Below are 17,904 nucleotides of genomic sequence, written 5' to 3' on the forward strand. Positions count from 1 at the left end.
AATCTCCTAGGGAGTTTCCAAAACAACCAACATACGCGCATGCGCACACACACCCACATGCACATTACAGCTAGTTTTGCACATGGTGAGGCCCTGACACACGTAATTAAATGAACAATTAGATGCTGTTAATTTTTTTTTGGAAAGACGTAGCACCTTGCATCTAAGTAATAAAATAGAAAAAGAGAATGGTATCTTGAAAACAGAAAAAATCCAAAGTTCTTTTAGTTTTAATATATTAAGAAAGCTTAATGAATATTCAAAAGTAACACATTTAGGACCTGAACACTATCAATTTGAATTATAAAAAATATAATCACAAAGAAGAAGGGCTGAAAGGAGGTACATACGAAAGCCCTGATAACTCTATGCCATGTAGGCATGGTCCTAAACAGCAGCTTTCAGATGCCAATGCCCCCAGGATTAGTCTAAGATCAGACAATTATTTAATATTATCACAAATGGCTAGGTATTAGAATATAAATTGATGTATTAGTATGTTGGGGACAATCAAATGAAATAACCTTGATATACAGAAGAAATACATACATGCAAGATGAAATTTGAAACAGATTAACGAGAAGGAATGAACTTTAAAAAAAAATCAAATATGGATTGATAAAAGGTATGAAGTTCACAGTTGACCATAAAAATCCTTGTGAGGAAAGAGTAAAAGGAGTCAGATTATTCAACCTCTTATTTATAGGAAGACCAACATGTTCTAGGACCAAGTCGCTATTAGATAATATTATAGGAGTTAATTTCATTGGTTTACATCAGAGACATCAAATGTACATGCTAAAGGTGCCAGATAGGAAACATCTGTAAAAGTACATAGAAAATATGTTCTCTTTTGTTTTTCTGGAAAAGTTCAATTCAGGCTACTATGTTACTATTTACCATTTTGAACCACGCATGGATACAAGAGATAAATCCACTTCTCTTCAATCAACTTCAAAAAAAATAATGTGCAAGCCTAAAGATAAAATCAAGTAATACTTTTCTTCCATATTGGGAGTCAACAGAAAATGATGGTGATTATGTCAAATGGTAGCTAACTATATTAAGAAAGTTTAATGAACAGTCAAAAGTAACACATTTAGGATCTGAACATTATCAATTTGGATTAAAAAAATGCAACCACAAAAAAGAAGGGCAAGAAGGGCACCACATCTAATGTGGTGTCATGTCCATGGTTCTTCTTAACTCTGTTTTCTATCACAACAGAATGAAACCCTAGTGCTATCAGATCCTCTGATATCTCAAAAGGAAAACAATTTCATGTTGTAATAATGCACTTAATTGATTTTTTTTAAATGTTCATTACCAAATCAGTTTTTTTAAACTCATGTGGTCCAAACAAAATGAGTCCCTGGGGATCACCAGCTTCAATCATCCGGTTTAATCTGTTCTTTCCCAATGATTTAATGGCAAATTTAGAAAATACCTTCACATTTCTTTTTCTTAATGCTTTCCTACTTATTCCATCCCAGTCCTTGGCCCGTGTTCACTACCGCTGCTAAGAGATGATAATAAAAAAAAATTCTGTTTTGTCATAACAATAATCCTACTGGTTCTGATAAAAACAAAACAATAACAAAAAATTATTTACAACAAAGCATTAATCAGGTTTGATCTGTGTTATGGACTGAATTACATCCCTCTCAAAATCATATGTTAAAGCCCTAACTCTCAGTGTGACTGAATTTGGACACAGGGCCTTTAGGGAAGTAATTAAGGTTAAATGAGGCCATAAGGGTAGGGCCCTAATCCTACAGGGCTAGTGTCCTTATAAGAAGAAGAGACACTCTCTGACTCCTAACCTTCAACTCCTCTAACTATACCGCCAGCCCCCACATGAGAGGTGGCCGTCTACAAGGCAAGGAGAAGTCTCACCAGAAACCAACCCTGGCAACGTGATCTTTGACTTCTAGGCTCCAGAGCTGTGAGAAAATAAATACCTGTTGTTTAAGCTACCCAGTTTTGTTGTGGCAGCCCTAGCAAACTAATACAGTATGACCTATGGCTCCAGTTAATTCCTATTGAGCCTTTATTCCATTGCCATACAAAATTAAAAATAGGTTATAGCTAGATGCTTGATATGAATTGAATAAGTATGCAGAATATATTATTAATCCTACAAAACAAATTAACTTATGGAAATTTAATCAACCAATAATTAATTAAGAGAATCAGAGTCTGTTAGAGAAACAGCCGTTATCTATCATTCATTAAGTATCTTGGAGAAACAGCTTGGAACACAGTATAGGAATAACTTTACCAATTCCAAACAATAATTAGCTGACAAGGCTATTAATCACAGTGCAAACACCATTCTATTAACCACTCACAAGAGCATCTTACAGATTACATAATAGGCTCATTTATTTAACTACATCAACAAGTATTGCTAAGTAAACCAAAATAGGGAAAGAATTTCTAAATAAGGTAGTTTTCTACCTTCTTAGTTGACAGCTTGCAACTAGGTGGGAATATTTTGAAGTATCTAGTAAAACAATCAAAATGATCTTTTTAATCTGTAAGAATCCTCTAATGAGATTCACTGGAATAATATACTGAAAGTCACTAAGGAATGACTCAAAGCTAAAAACCAAGGAAAACAGAAAATTCAAATAAAAGATTATAGTTGATAGAGTTAGCAATAATATCAGGAAACATAATTTTGCTGCTTTTAACTACTATGCTTCCTTCACCAAAACTCTAAAAACAATTTTGAGAGAAAATGTTTACATAAGAACCAGAGATAAAGAGGATGGCAATTTTTTAAAATGTGCTAGATCACCAAAACAAGAATTAAACCAGAACTGCAAAATTCAAATCTAAATCAACCTCAAAATATAATTCTTCCAATAATACTTTCTCCACTTTTCTGCTTGGTTTGAAAAAAATCTGGAAGAAATATACCCATAATCATAGTACATATTAAAAAATACAAAATGCTTCCTCCAGTTAAGCTGAGTGTGTTCCCTGTATACTACCTAAGGATATTTCCACCACGTGAATGAAGATACCTGAGTATTTGTATCACATTTTGATGTCTACACTGGAACGATAAAATACTAGGTGGTCATTTGCATCCTTCAACAAGAATTAAATACAGTAGGTCTAATACTTCTCACACAATAACTGTTTTTAAAAAATCCACATCACTAAAAAGACAATATTCATAAATGTAAGGTTTATATTCAAGTGTAGGTCACACAATCAGTAGAAAAAAAACAATGGCGCAGAGTTCAGAGATCCAGGTTCCCAAACCCTTCTCAGAAACTAGTTTTATGTCCTTAGATAAAACTCAAAATTCCCAGGACCTGTTTCTCATCTACAAAATGAGAAAGTCAAACTTCACAATCTCTAACGCTGCTTCAGTTATAATATTTCAAAAACAGTAGGGAAAAGCAAATGCTTGTCAACGCGTGAAACACGTTATATTGATACTATAAAAAGTGTGACTCTTTGGGATGATACCAAATAGGATAATATAGGAAAATCCCCAAATAACTTGGAAGTTATTTCTTATTTATATAATCTTAAAATTTACAGTACTGATCAAAGAAAACCAATATTTGAGAACTGACGTATTTACTGAAATCTAATCTGCTTGTTATTTATTCATTGGTGATATTTAAGCTGAGGAAGTAACCTGAGTAGGAAAATGCAGCAAGCCTAATTACTCTCTAAAAAAAAATATTTATTGAGCATTTAGCCAAGCCTGTGGTAAGCACTAAAAATGCAATAGGAACAGGATAGACACAGGTCTTCCCTCATAACACTTACAGATTAAAGAAAGAGAAGAGTAAATGGGAGTTTCAATACAGTGGGATAAAGGCCAAGAAGGAAAAGATCTTCAGAGCCAAAGAAGCATATAAATTCTCCTAAGATACACCTTTGTGCATCTTAAGAGAATAATTAATACCAGACTCCCAGAATTAAATGTGCTCTCTAAACAAAAGAGTACTGAGCCTCCTGCATTGTGCTGAAGAGCAGTTGACACCAGCTTTTTTATTCACTATCATAAAATGATAAGTTAAGATCTGGGATCAAGAGTGATGCTTGCTAGTATTGTGGTTCCATCCTGAAAGTGAGTGCCTGATGGCTCTAGATTTGATGGTTTGTGCCTATTTTCTCACTACAAGTGTCTTTGCTACTTCTCATTTCTCTCCATGATTTGAACCTAAACTCTGCTCTATGCCTTTGTCCCTGCTTCTCTTTAGGCATTCCTGTCCAGATGGAACTTTCTGGATATCAATCCCTGTGGTGGAAACTCTTCCAATACTTCTGCTAGCTTGCCTATCTAGGACCCTGCATGTCTGTCTATTCCAATACTAACCTTTGACTGTAGTCTTCTAGTTTAAATGGAAAATCCTGGACATCTCCTTCTCCATCAGCCTCTGACGTAACATTAAACATCACTTGCATATTGTCACCAAAATGTTTCTTCAGTCTGTCCCTTCCTCTGAATCTCTATAATTTCCTAAATTCAAACTTTCACCCTACCTCAACCAGAGTCCTGGGTCTCACCGGAAGACCTCTTAGCTGGTGTTCCTGCCTTTGGGCTTCCCACCTCTAATCTACCTTTCGCATCACTATCAGAGTGATGCTTCTAAACTATGAATATGAACATTTCACTCTCCTGTTCATAACTCCTTCATGATTCCCCACTAAATGCAGAGCTGACCCAACCTTTGAAAATGGCATACAATGCTCTTCTTGATGGATCTAATCTCTACCTCCTTCTGGAGCCTCATCTCTGACATTTCCTGACTCACATTTTCATATTGTATGTAGTATTGCCAAATCACTTGGGGTTTCTTTTGCATTTATCGTGCTGTTTCTCTTCCAGGCCATTCCTACAATTGTTTACTCTGTATGCATGTTCCTTCCTCTTAACCTGGCTGGCTTCAAGATTTATCGGTGACATCAGCCTCCAAGGCAGCTTTCACATACCTCTGTTACAGCTCTTACATATAATGTTGAAATTATCTACGTAAGTGTCGACTTTTCTAGAGAAAACATGTTCCTCAAGAGGAAGGATCATTTCTTAATTCATTCGTTATGTCCACAGCATGTAATATAACATTGGGGCATAGTAGCTACTTAGAAAATTCTCTGCTAAACTGAATAAAATCTGGCCTCTACATGCCTTGTCAGGATTTATGACAAAACCAAATCCTTTATCTATGGGAACTCCTTGCATAACTTAACGACCACCTCAACCCTCTTCCTCCCTGCAATGTATTATTGTTACCCTTCATTGGTTATTTTATCTATGAACCTGGTCCAACTCTTAGTTGGGCTTCATGTTTATGTTATGTCACCAATGCCAACAAAGCAACAGTGACACAATTCCCACCCAGTCCCTTAGTTCTTCTAGAATTAACACTAAAAGAAGAAATTCACTTGGCAGATTTATGAAAACAATTAACAAATGCCATCAGAGGTCCTTCTAATACAGCAAGATGTCAGCATGGACTAGCTGAATAGCAATTCTACTTTCCATATCGTTTTTGTCCTTTGATTTCAGACCTTATCTTCAATACTTATAGAGCTGCCCAGTCATAGTTCATGGGAATTACAGTATTGTAGCCCATCAATAACCTAAGCCATCTTTCTAGTAAATAGAGTCAATTCCTCCTTAGTCAGTTGGTCAGCGTAGTATTGCTTATCGTGACCCTTTTACACTGTAGAGGAACAGTTGCCTCATGCAGTGTTAAAACTTGTCTGATCGGAAGTTCAATCCCATTAAATGATAAGGGAAAATGGCTCACTTGCTCCCAAATTAAAGAGCTATGATTGAGAGTCATCTCTGGCTCTCATAATTTAACTGAACAACAGCAGTGAAAGCTTTCTGTTCAGAAACGATAAAGATTTTAACTTGAAAGAAGATTCCAAGTACATTGCTCTTGTTGTCAGAATTGTGGAGTTGGGAAAAAAAGAGAAATGCTTTATTAACGCACAAGTTTCTAGCTAAAAAATTCTGAGACAGCAAAACATGTCTATTCTAAATTTACTATACAGGTAGCATAAATACAAGTTTGCATTTGGTTCTATCAAAATGGTTAGGTATGCACGGGATCACTGTATTTAAAGTAGAAGAGAAAATTTTATAAGGCTGAGTAAATTTCAATGTTCAATCATAATACTGTTAGTTTCTTATTAAGAATTTTTTTTTAAAGAGGCTTCTCTAATGAATATCTGGTTTTCAAAATTGAACTCTGTCTTTGCACCACCTCCCACCTGTACCTTACTCACGAATCTCAGGGCCTTATCTGTGTTGACTAAAATATTCATCTTCTTGCCACTGTTATACTTAGCCAATTAGAGTATTTCTACATATTTTTTGTATGACTAAGTTTAAACATTGTATTTTTGCAGAAGCCTTCTGTGACATGCTGGCAGTGTCATACCCTCCCATCCTCCCAACATGAACACCATAGTTCTTCCTTCTTCTGTGTTCCTTTGTCAATGTTTACATATTTCTATAACAATATAAAACACTTTAAGGATTTCTAAAATTTGTTTACATCTACATTTTCCCTATTAACTTTCACAGCTTGCTAACACTTACTTAATATCCCCAATGTCTGTATACAAAAAAGTACTCAATCAACAAATCTTGGCTGAATAAACAAAGACTTTAAATGGTAATACACATAATAATAAGAATGTTAATTGTGAATCTGACATGGCATGTAATACATTTTCCCACTCTTTATATGGCACGTACCTTCTCAGAAACCTCACTTTGCTCATATTTTTAAATAAGGATATTGTACAAACTTAAAGGTTCTTTCTTGCAATAAAATCCTAAGTTGGACCACAATTGGTGAGGTTTATAGTACAGTTGGTTTTCTTATAGAATTTAAATGGGATGGAAGATTTTAGTAACTTAAAGCTGAAAAAAAACTATTCTAAAATGGAATGCAAGTGCTTAAGTATTGATAATTGAATAAACAGGTATCAACATCTTATATGGTCATAACTCTCTATATATTTAAATTAGTGAATTTCCAAGTTGATTTGATCTATGAAGATAGCTGATAACTATCCCACAGTGTAGAAGAATCTTTTTTGCTAAAATGAGCAAATTGTTCAATTTATTTATTTTTGGTTACCGTCCGCTAAATTTAGATCATAATGCCAAAGAATCATGAAGCAGTAAAGTTATCTTCAGAACACAAAGTTTACCCCTCCCATTTTGTAAATGAGAAAACAAGACACCCAGAGAGATGAATGATTTGCTTGAGCCACAAAGAGATTTGGCAGGCTTTGAGCTAACCCTCCAGAATCAGAATATAAGCATATATGTGTAAATGAAGGTTGGTTACAGCTGCCCTGACCTTAGTGCACCTCCAGAGACAAGGCCTATCCCAAGGAAAAGGCAGAGGAATTTGTCTCTCTGACAGTCTAATTTTGATATTTCAACAGTTTTACTTACCGTCATTTATTCTCTCATTCCATGCCTATATATTTAAGCTAATTTTTAAATGTTAAACTAAAAGAACATGCAAGTTTCTGGAATGCATTACAATGATATCTTTCCCAGCAATGAAGTATTATGCTTTCATATGCTCAGTTATATGTCAAAGTATATGACTAGCCCAAATAGGATGCCTTGAAGGTCATAAACATTATGAAAACTTTAGGATTCAAAGATTAATTACCTTGCTTTCTGCTAACCAGCAATGTGGGTCATAATTAATATCAGGACCAGATGAAAAAACCTACAAGAAAGAGGATATCGTCTATTAGAAGTAGATTTTTCTCTGAAGTGAACTTACATAAATGAAAATTCTTCACCATTACATCCAAAAGTTTAGTCTCTAAACTTAAGGGTTTAAAAAGAAGAAAGTTCATACCAAGTACGAAACCAATTCCAAACCATTATTTATTTAACATGCCTATTTATGTAAGCATGTATATATGTATGCATATATGTATGTATGTATTGACAGTAAATATTTAGCTCACATATAGAGACAGGAATCACCTTTCAAGTGCTATTACTGCTTGAATCACTGAGTCTGATTCCATGGAGTTCTGCATGGCAAGCAGCCTCATTTAAATCAATTTACTTCATTTGTTTGTTTCTTTCCCTCAGTTTTGTTCCAGGTAATGTATTTCACAGTGAGTTAGATGTAATTACATAGAAACCTAATTCTTTGTCTCATTTTTCCTTCTTTAATTTTATACTATGTGGGCCATTTTGTCTCATTAATGGTTGTGCAGAACTGACAGAACCTAATCAATATGACTTCATACCAACATCGCTTTGTAATTCATGATGGTAACAAAATTTTACAATAAATAGGTTGTCTACACCAGCTGCTCTGATTTCCTTCACACCAACTCATTTATAAAATCCCTTGTCCTCTGGTTCTGCCTTATTACTGATAAAACTATACTCAAAGGTTGTCAATGACTTCCTAATTTTAAACACAAGTTTTTCTCAATGTCTACCTTCTTTGAACTCTGTGCTGCCTATATTTTTGCATCACTTTTTTTTTTTAATTAATTAATTAATTTATGGCTGTGTTGGGTCTTCGTTTCTCTGTGAGGGCTCTCTCTAGTTGCGGCAAGTGGGGGCCACTCTTCATTGTGGTGCGCGGGCCTCTCATTATCGCGGGCTCTCTTGTCGCAGAGCACAGGCTCCAGACGCGCAGGCTCAGTAATTGTGGCTCACGGGCCTAGTCGCTCCGCGGCATGTGGGATCTTCCCAGACCAAGGCTCGAACCCGTGTCCCCTGCATTGGCAGGCAGATTCTCAACCACTGCGCCACCAGAGAAGCCCCATGCATCACTTTTTCCTAGAAATTTTCTGCTTAAAAATATCTTATCCCTTTGCAAGAGATGTCTATTCCAAATACATCTATATTTCTTAATGTGTGTGCACATCACTCCCCTAAGGAATATCATTAGGTAATTCATTTAGACATATGATGAATGCATAATGAGTGCTGACCACATGCCATATACAAGAGTGTTATATTCTTATATCCATCTTTTCCCTCATCCATGTTTCTCATTATCTAAATCTCACTCAACTCTTGTGCCTTGCCTGCCTTTTCAGTGAGATTTCCCTTAATCACTCTAGTCCATAGTGTTTTCTTCCTCTTCTACCTCTGTACCGTGTTGAATATTTGTAAACATCAATTTGTCATTGATTATGATGTTTTTATTATTCTTTTTCATTGATCTATGTCATAGTCTCAAGTCTTCAGTGACCTAAGGTATAGTGCTCAAGATTAAAGACCAAAATAATTTGAGATACGTACAATGTTCATATTTTGTGACTTGCTTTACAAATTTATATACAGTTTAGTGTTTAAGAACAGTCACTTGATCACTTATAAGTGGTGTGACTTAATTCCTCTAAGCTGTAGGTTGTCATCTGTAAAGTGAGTAAACTACCTCCTCAGACCAAGGTATAAATTAAATAAAATGGGTGTCAGCACAGTGTCAGGCATACAGAACACCATTATCACTACTAACTGCATATCAAGATGTAATCATCAATAAATACACTTCAAAGTCTATTACAAGAGCACAGTAACAGGCATTTGTCATAAAAAGATTAAAGAAACAGAAGCCATATACATGGTAATATGAGTATACTACAAAAAAAAGCTCTACATAATAATGATAGCTATCATTAGTTGAGTATCTACTAAGTGCAAGATACTTCACACTATGATGTGCACCTTCTATATCTATTTTTACTTTATCTTCATAATAACCCAACTTATAAATGGGACATGAATTCTTAGAGAGAATAGAGATTATATAGCTCAACCAAGGTCATATATTAGCAATCTGAACCCACATCTGTCTTGGTCCAAAGCCTATTCTCTTCATGCTCCACAAATAAATGCTAAAACCAAGTGTTAGGGGGAAAGCTCTGGAATTATCAAAGATTGGTCAATGAAAATATTGTATCTTTAATTCAGACACTTTTCTAATTGCTTCATAATACTGGTGGTTTATTAAGTGTCTAACCATAGGTTTTCAATTACTGCATGCACTTACTAATGTGGAATAAGTAATAAATATGGCACTGAAAAAAGAAAATATAATTAGAAATAATGCCAATATTCCCAAAGACTTTTCTCAGATTCATTTGTTGCATATCTATTATGCAATCCATTCCATAGACAGTCACTTTCTACATAAAATGGCTGAAAATTTCATGAGCAATATTTCAAAAATGAACAAATGACCAGGAATAATTGGAATTATTCCATTTTTGAAAACATTTTACAAGGACCACCGATCTCCCCTATATTTCTGAACTATAAAGCAAAGAATCAATTTTATTTTAACAAACACCTTGGTGGTTTCTGTGAGGCGAGAGCAAGTGTTATGTTCTTGAGTATTCCTCTTTTTTTTTCTTTTTTCAATTTTATAGGAATGAAACAACAGAAGTTATTAATGGAAAGAGACCCACAATGAAAAAAAAAGAATTCTTAAAAACAAATCTTAATAGAATTTCCATTCTTTTAGATTTACTTTCCACCCATCACTAAGATTGAATTAGTCTTTCTCTAGGGGAAGAGGTGTAAAGACCTATTACCACAGTCACTGCATTCTTGAAAGCCTATTAAAGAATAGGGTACTTTTCAGAATATTGGAAGGATAATTTGAACCTCATAAAGAAAGAAAATATTTAAGCCATCTGCTATCTGCACACTATGTTTTAGCCTGTAATTGGCCATAACAAGGTTTATATATCTTATAACACAATCCAAATGTTTCCATTTTTACATCACTACTTGACTGAAAACAAGCCATCCTGACACAAATTCTTAAATACAGAATAAATACTGCATTGTTAATCTGTGCATCTTTGAGATAAAATTAGGATTTCAAGGCTTCAAATATATGTAAACAAGACAAGTCCTAAATAAAGCATCATTCGACAGGGAAAAGAATAAACCAGCATTATAACAGGACTGAAAGTTGGTTTTCCCCTAAAGCCAATTACTTCTCATACTTGGCTCCCAGTCCTCTCAAATTGACGTCTGAGCTTTTTAAAAAATGTATATAAAAATATATATTGTAGAAATTTCATCAACTCCACCAAATTCTACCAGTTGAAATATTTCCTTTAAAGTTGAATCCTAAGGCACAAGTGTAGAATTATCATTTTATTTTCTTTAAAACATTACTTAAGGAAAAAAAAAAAAAAAAGATGGGCAGGAAGAGAGGAAGAGCAGGAAGAAAGAGGGGAAAGTAGTTTAGGGAAGAATACTTTTTTAAAATTAATTAATTAATTAATTTAATTTTGGCTGCATTAGATCTTCGTTGCTGCGCACAGGCTTTATCTAGTTGCGGCGAGCCGGGGCTACTCTTCGTTGCGGTGCATGGGTTTCTCACTGCGGTGGCTTCTCTTATTGCAGAGCACGTGCTCTAGGTGCGCAGGCTTCAGTAGTTGTGTCTCGCAGGCTCTAGAGCACAGGCTCAGTAGTTGTGGCACACGGGCTTAGTTGCTCCGCGGCATGTGGGATCTTCCCGGACCAGGGCTCAAACCCGCATCCCCTGCAGTGGCAGGCGGATTCTTAACCACTGCGCCACCAGGAAAGTCCAAGGGAAGAATATTTTATAGGAGAAAAAAGATGAATGACAAAATAATAAGAAGAAACATCTGAAGAGGTTTAAAAAAACCTTTATGCATAATACTGTAATTTGAGTGCTGTCATATCATCAAATGAAATAAATACAGGGTAAATGATGGGCTAAATTATAATATATTATGGTTATACCATATTAAAGCACTGCAATGCTCTTTGTATGTAACATAGCAGTACTAGAACCTAGAGTCAAAAGAGGTGCTTACCTTCAAGGAATTAAGAACATCCATGATTAACATGTTTTTATTTATCATTTCACTAGGACTACATATTGAGTAGCAATAATCCATTTTAAAGATAGGAAAACTAAAGTAAATGTAATTTTTTTAAATAGGGAAGGCAAATTGCATAGTGGTTACTTGTTTAAGCTCCACAGTTGGACACCCGAGGTTTGAAGTCCTAGTTCTAGCTTTTGACTAGATACGTGGCCAGGGGCAAGTTACTTAACCCTTCCAAGCCTTGCTTTCTCTTGTCTAAAATGGATTTAATCTGAGTACCTAAAGGATAGGGTGGTTTCAGCAATTAAGGGAGAGAATGCATATACTGTACTTACACGGTATCTGTAATATAACTAGTACTCAAACGATGTTAGCCAGTAATACACTAATGACAACAAAAATGACCAGTGATAATAAAAAATTCAAAATCCAGGCTTCTTCACTCAAAGGATTTTGTTTTAGTCAGAACTGCTGCTTCCCTTGTAAGACATTTTCTTTTACAGAGTGAGATACAGGCAATTCAGTGGAATAACAGTATACTATCTCTTACCATGAATGTGCAATAGATAAAATAGCTCATTTTAAAAAATGTAAGATATTATTTTGTTTCATAAAACTCTCTGGAATAAAAATGTGGCTACCATGTAACCATGCATTAAAATCTTCTTATAATTATATATTAGGAAACTAACTGAAAGGCACAATGAGGACTCATAATTACTTTCAATTTCTCCATTGAGTCCCTGGAGAAGGTTTTACAAGCTGCATCAATTTCCTTTCCTATCACACCAAGAATGGATTCCTGTTCAGTCTCCAGACAAAGAAGTTGATCCTTGAGCTGCAATCTGGCCTCTTCCATTCTCCTTGAGTGCTCTTCTTCACTGTTTATATGTTTTTCCTAAGGCGTTGATAAGAAATAAAAACAGAATTTAATTATTAAGTGGAGACAAGAAACACATGTAGTATCTGTACAACCAACTCAAAGAAGCGTATTAGAAAACAGCTTTCAATAAATATTAGTAAAACACTAGAAAAGGCAAAATGTCAAATAAGATAGTGCTTCTTCATTTCAGGAGAAAAAAAAAGTGTTACTACTACCTTTATCTCATTAAAACAGTTTTTAAAATGTCTAAGTTTTCAAATGCAGTCACACTGCATAAATGCTTTGAGTCATGAAAATATGATAGAAGATGGAGGTACTTTTCAAGTAAGCAAATATACTTAATGAAAAGGGGTTTCTAAAGAACCCTTTAAGACAGGGGTCCCCAACCCCCAGGCCGGTACCAGTCCGCGGCCTGTTAGAAACCGGGCCGCACAGCAGGAGGTGAGCGGCGGGCGAGTGAGCGAAGCTTCAAGTGCCGCTCCCCATCGCTCACATTACCGCCTGAACCATTCCCCCCGCCCCACATCTTGCACGAAACCGGTCCCTGGTGCCAAAAAGGTTGGGGACCGCTGCTTTAAGAGATTACAAGGACTTGGGGGCCCCCCTAGACTAAACAATTCTCAATCATTATGATTACACAATTTAATTCAAAATTTATTAGAGAAATTCAAGTGGTATTACACAAGGCTTGGAGGAAAACAACAGAATCACTAGAATTCTAAGTATAAACAGTAGAACAAAAAGTCATGATGGCTCTGGCTAGTTATGCCTTCGGTCATTACATAGTAGCCTAATCATCTTTACCTACCTTAGTAAATACAACACAAGCAGGAAGATGATGTGGCCAACAAACCAGCTTGAATTTAAAATAACAAAGAATTTTTCAATGAAAAGTAATCATGAAAAGTGGAATGGCATTCGAGCAGAATAATCATACATGATACTTCCTTGCAATTCAACTTACTCTAAAAAATGAAACAAACACCCTCTGCGCAAAAGAACAGAGTCCTTTCACAACCTGTCTTCAGCCCTTCTCTCCAGCCTCATCTCCCTCCTTTCCACTCTCTCATACTTTAACTACTTTCAGCTCTCAAGTAGGTCTACATATGTCTCCTCCGCCCACATCTCCTCTGAACAACTCACTCTGAAATTGCACTATTTCAAAATGGAACTGGCAGTCATGAGACAGCATTTACCTTCAGGAGTACCTCATCCCGATCTGGAGCTCAGCTTTGTAAACCTAGGAGCTGTATTTTCTTTTCTTTTTGGTACTCCGATTTGAGTCATGTTTCAGCAGTAGAGTACACTAAGCTCACAAGAGACAAATGTACACACTAGAATACCACTCCATTAACTACATTAGTTTACAATGAGAACCAAAACTGCCATACGGATCAGAATGTAGGCATTGTTGTTACGTACCTACCCACCTATACGTCTTACCCTTCAAGACCCAGTCTCCTTTCTTTCCTGATCTCCCAATGCAGAATGTTTCCACAGTATATTATGCATCATGTAGTTTTTTAAAAAATGTACTAAGCTATAAGATAATTATTTGGTCTTGCACCTGTCTGCCTTAATAAACATAATTTCAGGAGACCACAAAACATGTTTATAGTCATCTTTAAACTCCTCCACTTTGCTAAATAAGTGATTTAAACATTTTTTGCAGACAAATTCAATACTGTAAAGATCATTTCATCAACTACCATGCAGATCTATATACTCAAAGGCAACTGAGGTGTGCTAGGTTTCCTCTATACAAACATAGGCCTCCAAACAAACATAGGCCTGCAGTGTTCTCGCTGACGTAATATTAATAAAGAAAATACTCTATCAGGGGTTACTGACATACTTAGGGGACAACTGTTCATATTCAAAATCCACACAATTCACGAGGATGTTCTAATTGATCTTTCTTTTCTCTCTTCCCTCACAGCCATCTTTCTTTTTCCACTGTCACTTTTCTGTGCTCTCTGTTACTTCCCTCATTAAAAAGAAGACAAAACTATTTCTACATTTTGATATTCTTAAGAATGCTGAAATCACTTTAACAAAGACTGAAAATTTCATTATCCACTTCACTATCCTCTGTGAGACAGCATACCATGTCCAATCTCCCTTTGAAGTGAAACTCATAGAGCTATAAACTCACATGAACCTTAGAGAACAGTGGGTTCAACTACCTGTTCTTTCAGGATCCCCTTCTTTGACATTTCTGACAGATGGTCATCCAACCCCTACCTACACGACCAACTCAAGTTTCAAGGAAAAGAGTAATTGACAAAGCCTGAAAATCCTTCCATTAGTCTAAGTGCTATACTCAAAAATTAAAGTAAATAAATGAATCCTCCACCCCTACTAAATCTTCTGATGTTCCAGGCAAAGGTCCAGGTTTATTTAACTTGGTTTCAAACACTGCATCATACTGGTTCTCCATCCTTTCTGCATGTCCTTCAGGACCCTAAATCTAAGAGTTAAATAAGCTCTTCCATTCTGTACCTAAGCAACTGTAATTTGATTTCTTCACTCATTCTACAAATTTTTATGGAAGGCCTACTACGGCAATACACTCTTCTGGATGCTAGGGTTAGAGTAAATGAGATAGATAAGGCTCTTCCTCTCACAGAGCCAACAAATTTCTCCTTGAAATTTCAACACTTTTGTCCCATTCTTCTGGCTTGAGAATATCAATTTAAACACTAATTGTGGCACCCAGAGAATTAGCTGTTTCTCGCACTTTCATGTTTCAGAAATAGCTCTACCAATAGAGCAAGCACAGCTAACTCTATGGGAGGAAGTTAAACTGGCTGACATTAATTCAATCAACCATCTCACTGGGGGCATATAGATTAATAAAGGCAGATGATAATATTTAGGCACTATTATGGCTATTCCCTGGTCTTCTAGTGAAATCAGAGGGAGCAGTAATTCTACAACAACATTAACAAAAAGCTACCACATTTCAAGAGAACCAGAAGTAAGACATGGTATTTCAGAGACTATTTAGAAATATGGAAGACAGAGATAGTCCAACTTCAATGTTTCAGCGTAAATGGACACAGATGCCTGGGTCTTGGGAATATAAGGAGTTTCTTTGCAGCGGGTAGCGGGGTGGGGATAGATGAAGCTGACTATGACAGTCTATATGATCCAAGAAGAGGGATATCAGTCCTAGACCATGACTGAGTTTGAGAAAGAACCTTCGAAAACAAACCCAACCCTTAATTTTATGAAATGAGGAAACCAAAGTTCAGACAAAGCAACTTGACTGAAGTCAAAGAGCCAATAACCCGTAAACTGAGTCCCAACTCCCTCACTAGTGCTCTCTACTGAAATGCTATAAAGGTTGAGTTCTCAAAACTGAAGTTTAGAAAGCCAACGTGAAAAACTCAAAAAAGTTGTCAGTAGGTGTTAGGGAAGGTAATAGTCTTGTTCAGGCTTCAGAGGCAATAATAGGCCTTTGACCGAACAAAGACCCTGAAGGGAGCTACGTGCCAAACTGCTGGACTATGTCGGTCAGCAGAAATGGTGCTAGCAAGCCTGAAAACCAACAGATAAGGAAGGGAGTAAGTCACGAAGCTTCCTGGGCCTTGGGAATCTGGCCAGTTCAGCGGACATTCCGAGATTTACGAACAGAGAGCAAAGCATTTCTGATAATAGCCAGAGCTGCATATTTGCGCGTAAGCTGGTGATTATCAGCTTGCGGCTTGGCGTTACAAGCAGGACTCCTTTGAGCAGTACTCTGAAGTCTCAGCCGTGGGGTGGACGCACTGCTCGGGACCTTCCAACTGGGACTCCAGATCACTGTTCCAGGGATTTCCCAGCGCTGCTTGGATCTGGAGGTAGGTGCTTCCCCAATTTGGTGATGTATATACATTTATTTCTTGCTATGTTGCTTGTCCTTATGCTGTAACACTGGGACTCCAGATTGCTGTTGCTTGGATCTGGAGGTAGGTGCTCACCCAATTTGGTGATGTATGTACATGTATCTCTCTATATACATATATTGCTTGTCCTCATACTGTAACTTACTACTAATATAATAAATTTCCTGATTTCTTGCTTATTAAAGTGTGGAGTGGTTATTTTACTGGTGAATCCTCTGAACCTGAAGCTGCAAGTAAGTCTTTGGGCAAAACAGTAGGTTATATGGGGGCTAACGTAGTCATAAAGTAGAAAGTATACCTCAAAAACTATTTCTGAATAAGCCTTATCACCCTACCACTACAAATGAAAATATATGACATACTGGCAAATTCAGAATAGACCACAAAAAAGGGGGAAAAAACCCATCAAGCATGCACAATATCCTAAACGTTTAGGGGCTACTGCTCTCCTCTATACTGGAGATGTACCTGCGTACACATAAAATCTGCTCTAGATTTTAGTTAAAAAGTATACCTAATACCACACTAAACAAGGTACGGTTCCACTGTCAAGACAGCAAAGGTTTCATGAAGCTTCCACTTCAAGACAGGAAAGGCTTACATTGTTGACGTTTGTGTCTAAAGGAAACAAAAATCATACTACTTACAATGTCATCATACACACACACACGCGTACGCACACACACACACACACACACACACAGCTTAATCAATGAACCTGTAATTCAAAGGATAAGAAGTGCTCCTCTAATTAGAACATTCACTTTCCCAAAGGCTATAAAGATTACAAGGAGACACAATCTTAATGAAAATAGAACAACTTCAATAAAACTAGAGCATGTCCAAAATGTTATCTCCTTCGCAAAAGCTTATGAGATTCCTTCAATGTCTTAAGTATTCCAGAAAAGCCACTTTATTTCCAATACGGTTATTACATAAAATGAAAACAGTTCTTCACACACCTTAAGAGAAACATTATAGCAAATAAAGCACACTCACACCACTAAATAAGTCATTAATTTACAAAGCTAATGTTTTTCCTTTACTGAAAACTAACTTGAATAAGTGTGCAATATTTCAGCCCCAAGGCCATCTATAATACATGAGCAGGGGGTGGGAGAGAGAGAGAGTAAGCAGTAAAAGAGAAATCAAAGTTAAGGGCTGAAGTTAAAACTAATGCAATGTAATTCAAAGTTACTGGAAGCATGGCTTATTGAAACTATAGTCCTGCACACATCACCTAAAAAGTTTGGAGGAAGAATATTTCTG

At 36.3% G+C, this 17,904-nt stretch overlaps 1 protein-coding gene across 1 annotated transcript in view; it reads right to left on the reverse strand.

Annotated features, from left to right (window-relative positions):
- CEP128 (centrosomal protein 128) overlaps nt 1–17,904 on the reverse strand; it is a 440,326-nt gene that overhangs the window by 243,368 nt on the left and 179,054 nt on the right. The window contains exons 17-18 of the mRNA XM_061182773.1: nt 12,584–12,760; nt 7,683–7,742 (exon numbers count right to left, since the gene is read on the reverse strand). Of these exons, the coding sequence (XP_061038756.1) occupies nt 7,683–7,742; nt 12,584–12,760 (237 nt within the window). The remainder of the gene's footprint in view (nt 1–7,682; nt 7,743–12,583; nt 12,761–17,904) is intronic.

The sequence above is a fragment of the Eubalaena glacialis genome, chromosome 2 (assembly GCF_028564815.1).
Source record: "Eubalaena glacialis isolate mEubGla1 chromosome 2, mEubGla1.1.hap2.+ XY, whole genome shotgun sequence".
In the NCBI taxonomy this organism is placed as follows: Eukaryota; Metazoa; Chordata; class Mammalia; order Artiodactyla; family Balaenidae; genus Eubalaena; species Eubalaena glacialis.